At 46.1% G+C, this 7,500-nt stretch overlaps 1 protein-coding gene across 1 annotated transcript in view; it reads right to left on the bottom strand.

Annotated features, from left to right (window-relative positions):
* LOC120032064 (diacylglycerol kinase iota-like) overlaps window positions 1-7,500 on the bottom strand; it is a 75,554-nt gene that overhangs the window by 3,026 nt on the left and 65,028 nt on the right. The window contains exons 21-26 of the mRNA XM_038978008.1: window positions 3,063-3,175; window positions 1,888-1,950; window positions 1,372-1,472; window positions 650-729; window positions 474-518; window positions 310-379 (exon numbers count right to left, since the gene is read on the bottom strand). Of these exons, the coding sequence (XP_038833936.1) occupies window positions 310-379; window positions 474-518; window positions 650-729; window positions 1,372-1,472; window positions 1,888-1,950; window positions 3,063-3,175 (472 nt within the window). The remainder of the gene's footprint in view (window positions 1-309; window positions 380-473; window positions 519-649; window positions 730-1,371; window positions 1,473-1,887; window positions 1,951-3,062; window positions 3,176-7,500) is intronic.

Genomic DNA, 7,500 nt, shown 5'->3' on the forward strand with positions numbered 1-7,500 from the left:
TCAGTAGAAAGGCCTCTTTAGTGTCCTAAGTTTTCATAACTATGACCTTAGTTGCCTACCGTCTGTAAGCTGTTAGTGTCTTAACGACCGTTCCACAGGTTCATGTTCATTATTTGTTTATGGTTCATTGAACAAGCATGGGAAACAGTGTACAATGAAGCCTTTACAATGAAGATTTTTACGAATTATCTTTGAAAGACGGTCCTGAAAAAGGGCTGTTTCTTTTTTTGCTGAGTTTACAAGTAGGCTAAAGTGTTTTGACCACGTTCTGACCCTAGGTGAGTGATGTCCCTGAGTGATGTCACTCACAGTCCAGGAAGCTCCAGTTGGGGGACAGTCTGTGGGCGGAGCCAGGTCGCGGTAGACCTCGACACTCATCCTACAGAAAGGGGAGGGAAGGGATGGGCAGTTCAATAACGACTCACCGATAGCATAGTCAGACATAATAGACTGAACGAAAGACAGACAGGAACCTGGTAATGCACTCGGTGGCCAGCAGATGGAGCCTGATGAAGATCCTGTTAGAAATAGGAAACCCCAGGAGTGTTTCAGAAAATAGAACAATCACCATAGCCAAATCATATTGGCGTGAGTGTGTGTGCACATGTGTGTGTATGCAAGTGTGTCACGTGTCTGTGTGTGTTCTCACCTCCTGTAGCCTGTCTATGTAGAGTCTGCAGGTCTCCAGGTCACAGTCGCCTCTCACCACCACAATCCCCACAGCGATCGCTGCAACACACACGCACGCATACACAAGCACACACACACACACACACACACACACACACACACACACACACACACACACACACACACACACACACACACACACACACACACACACACACACACACACACACACACACACACACAGACAGACACACTTTATTAATGTATTTTCTGGCTGCAGGACACACACATGGGGACTATAGGCTGCTGCCTATACATAGACTTGAAATCACTGGCCATTTTAATAATGGAACACTAGTCACTTGAATAATGTTTACACATTTTGCATTACTCATCTCATATGTCTATACTGTATTCTATTCTACTGTATCTTAGTCTATGCATTACTCATCTCATATGTCTATACTGTATTCTATTCTACTGTATCTTAGTCTATGCCACTCTGACATCCATATATTTATATATTCTTAATTCCATTCCTTTATTTAGATGTGTGTGTATCGTGTGTACTGTTGTGAAATTGTTCGATATTACTTGTTAGATATTACTGCAATGTTGGAGCTAGAAACACAAGCATTTCGCTACACCCGCAATAACATCTGCTGAACACGTGGAAGTGACCAATAAAATGTGATTTGATTTGATGGACACTTCAGCAAAGACACACACACACACACTCACAGATGTCTCGGAGTCGTTCCCTGTCGAACTGTAGTCTGTCGTAGTCCTGCAGACTGATGCGGTTGACTCTGAGGCGCAGGCGCTCGGGGACAGCATGGGGGCTGGAGGAGCACACGCACGTGGAAACGTCTCAATCAACATTACATATGGCTTCATTTCATTTTTCTTCTGTTCAGTACCGGAAACAAATAGGATGTGTGTATTGTTCTTTTTTCATTGATTGCGATCTAGCAATGCCAGGATAGAGTACACTGTGCTACATGTACTGTAGCCACAACAGCACAGAGCACAGAGCAGGACAGGGGGGACTCCCACAGAGACAGACGCTAGGAGACAGCACGCCGACAGGTTAGAACGGGTTCAGCATGCAGCGGCAGCCACATACTTTAGATGTTAGACCCACCTGCTGTACACGGCAGTCGACACAGGCACAAACAAATAACTTGGCTCTCTTCTCTCCGTCTTTCTCTCTCTCAGACAGTCTCTGAAACACACGTGCAGGGTGGAAGTACTTACACAGAGAAGGAGTCAGGGGGAGCAGAGAGGCGGCGCAGGTCCGCGGCACACACCTTCTGAATGCTGCAGGCGTACAGACACACAACAGGGCAGGGCGAGTGCCGGGGGGGGGAACACAGGCCCAGAGGGGAGTCGGGTAAATATCAAGGAAAGAGAGAGGGACAGAGGAGTAGACATGAAGGTGAGGAGAGAGGGAAGAAAGAAAATATGAAAAAGACAGTCGAGGATGAAGACATGGAGGAAGCCCATGTCAGACTAGAGTATTATTGCAGAACACTAAGGCAACAACCAGGCACAGCATAGCTGAGTAGAACCACACTGAGTAAAGAGCAACACACACACAACGGAAGCTGGATACACACACAGGCATTAGTGCTGTTGGGACGATCTAACAGGTGGTGGTAAGCGGAACAGATGGTTAGAGGAGAAACTAACAGTGTGAAGGGAATATAATGAGACAAAGCCCTGAATAAGACCAAGAAATGGAACTGTGTGTGTGTGTGTGTGTGTGTGTGTGTGTGTGTGTGTGTGTGTGTGTGTGTGTGTGTGTGTGTGTGTGTGTGTGTGTGTGTGTGTGTGTGTGTGTGTGTGTGTGTGTGTGTGTAAAGCAGCAGTGGGTTTACACCTTGAGAGATTTTACACTAAGGTAGCGCCTAGTTTGACCCTGTTTTCCTTGGTGTACGCTTCTTTCCAACAGAATGCAGCCACGGCATCAAACCTACCACTGGTTATCTTTCTCGTAATCGGTGTAAACGGACACTTAAACCCATTGATAGTGTCCATTCTGTAGCCTTGGGAGCGAGGTGACTCACTCACTCGGGCAGGACTCGGAGGTCTTCACCCTTCTGTTCCACAGGAAGAAGGATAGCGGACGTGTGTGTGATTCACTGAGTCAGCTCGGGGATTCGAAACCAGCGACCGCTCGGTTACTGGTCTTAACCGCCAACCTACCTGCAACACTCCAGCCATTCTCTTTAGAGAGTGTGTGTGTGATTCCCTCGTTGAGTGAGGGCAGTGGGGTCTTGCTCCCTAGTGCTATATTGGCCTATATCCTTGGAGTGTGTGTGTGTGTGTGTGTGTGTGTGTGTGTGTGTGTGTGTGTGTGTGTGTGTGTGTGTGTGTGTGTGTGTGTGTGTGTGTGTGTGTGTGTGTGTGTGTGTGTGTGTGTGACTCACTCATTGAGCAGGGGTACGGAGGTGCGTCTCTTGCTCTTCTGTACCATGTTGGCCTGGTTGCGTAGGGAGATGCGGAGGGTTGAGGGGGCCAAGCGACACGGCTCTCCATCCACCTACACACATGCACGTGCAAGCGTACCCAGACACACACACACACACACACACACACACACACACACACACACACACAACACACACACACACACACACACACACAGCATATAAAATACAGTCTGACTGACGGTTGTATGGCCTGTGTTATATCTCTGTAGCATGGGCCTGTGTTATATCTCTGTAGCATGGGCCTGTGTTGTATCTCTCTAGCATGGGCCTGTGTTATATCTCTGTAGCATGGGCCTGTGTTATATCTCTGTAGCATGGGCCTGTGTTATATCTCTGTAGCATGGGCCTGTGTTATATCTCTGTAGCATGGGCCTGTGTTATATCTCTGTAGCATGGGCCTGTGTTATATCTCTGTAGCATGGGCCTGTGTTATATCTCTGTATCATGGGCCTGTGTTATATCTCTGTAGCATGGGCCTGTGTTATATCTCTGTAGCATGGGCCTGTGTTATATCTCTGTAGCATGGGCCTGTGTTATATCTCTGTAGCATGGGCCTGTGTTATATCTCTGTAGCATGGGCCTGTGTTATATCTCTGTAACATTGGCCTGTGTTATATCTCTGTAACATTGGCCTGTGTTATATCTCTGTAACATTGGCCTGTGTTATATCTCTGTAGCATGGGCCTGTGTTATATCTCTGTAGCATGGGCCTGTGTTATATCTCTGTAGCATGGGCCTGTGTTATATCTCTGTAGCATGGGCCTGTGTTATATCTCTGTAGCATGGGCCTGTGTTATATCTCTGTAGCATGGGCCTGTGTTATATCTCTGTAACATTGGCCTGTGTTATATCTCTGTAGCATGGGCCTGTGTTATATCTCTGTAGCATGGGCCTGTGTTATATCTCTGTAACATGGGCCTGTGTTATATCTCTGTAACATGGGCCTGTGTTATATCTCTGTAACATGGGCCTGTGTTATATCTCTGTAGCATGGGCCTGTGTTATATCTCTGTAACATGGGCCTGTGTTATATCTCTGTAACATGGGCCTGTGTTATATCTCTGTAGCATGGGCCTGTGTTATATCTCTGTAACATGGGGCTGTGTTATATCTCTGTAGCATGGGCCTGTGTTGTATCTCTCTAGCATGGGCCTGTGTTATATCTCTGTAGCATGGGCCTGTGTTATATCTCTGTAGCATGGGCCTGTGTGGGCCTGTGTTATATCTCTGTAGCATGGGCCTGTGTTATATCTCTGTAGCATGGGCCTGTGTTATATCTCTGTAGCATGGGCCTGTGTTATATCTCTGTATCATGGGCCTGTGTTATATCTCTGTAGCATGGGCCTGTGTTATATCTCTGTAGCATGGGCCTGTGTTATATCTCTGTAACATGGGCCTGTGTTATATCTCTGTAACATGGGGCTGTGTTATATCTCTGTAACATGGGCCTGTGTTATATCTCTGTAACATGGGCCTGTGTTATATCTCTGTAACATGGGCCTGTGTTATATCTCTGTAGCATGGGCCTGTGTTATATCTCTGTAGCATGGGCCTGTGTTATATCTCTGTAGCATGGGCCTGTGTTATATCTCTGTATCATGGGCCTGTGTTATATCTCTGTAACATTGGCCTGTGTTATATCTCTGTAGCATGGGCCTGTGTTATATCTCTGTAGCATGGGCCTGTGTTATATCTCTGTAACATTGGCCTGTGTTATATCTCTGTAACATTGGCCTGTGTTATATCTCTGTAGCATGGGCCTGTGTTATATCTCTGTAGCATGGGCCTGTGTTATATCTCTGTAGCATGGGCCTGTGTTATATCTCTGTAGCATGGGCCTGTGTTATATCTCTGTAGCATGGGCCTGTGTTATATCTCTGTAACATTGGCCTGTGTTATATCTCTGTAGCATGGGCCTGTGTTATATCTCTGTAGCATGGGCCTGTGTTATATCTCTGTAACATGGGCCTGTGTTATATCTCTGTAACATGGGCCTGTGTTATATCTCTGTAACATGGGCCTGTGTTATATCTCTGTAGCATGGGCCTGTGTTATATCTCTGTAGCATGGGCCTGTGTTATATCTCTGTATCATGGGCCTGTGTTATATCTCTGTAGCATGGGCCTGTGTTATATCTCTGTAACATGGGGCTGTGTTATATCTCTGTAGCATGGGCCTGTGTTGTATCTCTCTAGCATGGGCCTGTGTTATATCTCTGTAGCATGGGCCTGTGTTATATCTCTGTAGCATGGGCCTGTGTTATATCTCTGTAGCATGGGCCTGTGTTATATCTCTGTAGCATGGGCCTGTGTTATATCTCTGTAGCATGGGCCTGTGTTATATCTCTGTAGCATGGGCCTGTGTTATATCTCTGTATCATGGGCCTGTGTTATATCTCTGTAGCATGGGCCTGTGTTATATCTCTGTAGCATGGGCCTGTGTTATATCTCTGTAACATGGGCCTGTGTTATATCTCTGTAACATGGGGCTGTGTTATATCTCTGTAACATGGGCCTGTGTTATATCTCTGTAACATGGGCCTGTGTTATATCTCTGTAACATGGGCCTGTGTTATATCTCTGTAGCATGGGCCTGTGTTATATATCTGTAGCATGGGCCTGTGTTATATCTCTGTAGCATGGGCCTGTGTTATATCTCTGTATCATGGGCCTGTGTTATATCTCTGTAACATTGGCCTGTGTTATATCTCTGTAGCATGGGCCTGTGTTATATCTCTGTAACATTGGCCTGTGTTATATCTCTGTAACATTGGCCTGTGTTATATCTCTGTAGCATGGGCCTGTGTTATAGCTCTGTAGCATGGGCCTGTGTTATATCTCTGTAGCATGGGCCTGTGTTATATCTCTGTAGCATGGGCCTGTGTTATATCTCTGTAGCATGGGCCTGTGTTATATCTCTGTAGCATGGGCCTGTGTTATATCTCTGTAACATTGGCCTGTGTTATATCTCTGTAGCATGGGCCTGTGTTATATCTCTGTAGCATGGGCCTGTGTTATATCTCTGTAACATGGGCCTGTGTTATATCTCTATAACATGGGCCTGTGTTATATCTCTGTAACATGGGCCTGTGTTATATCTCTGTAGCATGGGCCTGTGTTATATCTCTGTAGCATGGGCCTGTGTTATATCTCTGTAACATGGGCCTGTGTTATATCTCTGTAGCATGGGCCTGTGTTATATCTCTGTAACATGGGGCTGTGTTATATCTCTGTAACATGGGCCTGTGTTATATCTCTGTAACATGGGGCTGTGTTATATCTCTGTAACATGGGGCTGTGTTATATCTCTGTAACATGGGCCTGTGTTATATCTCTGTAACATGGGGCTGTGTTATATCTCTGTAACATGGGCCTGTGTTATATCTCTGTAACATGGGCCTGTGTTATATCTCTGTAACATGGGGCTGTGTTATATCTCTGTAGCATGGGCCTGTGTTATATCTCTGTAGCATGGGCCTGTGTTATATCTCTGTAACATGGGGCTGTGTTATATCTCTGTATCATGGGCCTGTGTTATATCTCTGTAACATTGGCCTGTGTTATATCTCTGTAACATGGGCCTGTGTTATATCTCTGTAACATGGGGCTGTGTTATATCTCTGTAGCATGGGCCTGTGTTATATCTCTGTAACATGGGCCTGTGTTATATCTCTGTAACATGGGGCTGTGTTATATCTCTGTAACATGGGCCTGTGTTATATCTCTGTAACATGGGCCTGTGTTATATCTCTGTAGCATGGGGCTGTGTTATATCTCTGTAACATGGGGCTGTGTTGTATCTCTGTAGCATGGGGCCGTGTTGTATCTCTGTAGCATGGGCCTGTGTTATATCTCTGTAGCATGGGTCTGTGTTATATCTCTGTAGCATGGGTCTGTGTTATATCTCTGTAGCATGGGGCTGTGTTGTATCCCTGAATAGTGTGGGTCTGTGTTATACACTCACGTGACAGTTTATTAGGTTCACCCATCTAGTACCGGGTTGGACCCCCCTTTGCCCCCAGAACAGCCTGAATTCTTTGGGGCATTCTACAACGTGTCGGAAATGTTCCAAAGGGATGTTGGTCTATGCTGATGCGATGGCATCACGCAGCTGCTGCAGATTGGACGGCAGTACATTCATGCTGTGAACAGCTCATTCCATCTCATCCCATAGATTCTCTATAGGGTTGAGGTCTGGGGACTGACCAGGCCACTCAAGAAAACTGAACACTCTGTCATGTTCCAGGCAATGTTTTTCCATTCCTCAATTATCCAGTGTTGGTGATCGCGTTCCCACTGGAGCCGCTTCTTCTTGTTTTTAGCTGATAGGAGTGGAACCCGGTGTGGTTCTCTATTGCAGTAACCCATCCAGGACA

This window comes from Salvelinus namaycush, chromosome 38, assembly GCF_016432855.1.
Source record: "Salvelinus namaycush isolate Seneca chromosome 38, SaNama_1.0, whole genome shotgun sequence".
Taxonomy (NCBI): Eukaryota; Metazoa; Chordata; class Actinopteri; order Salmoniformes; family Salmonidae; genus Salvelinus; species Salvelinus namaycush.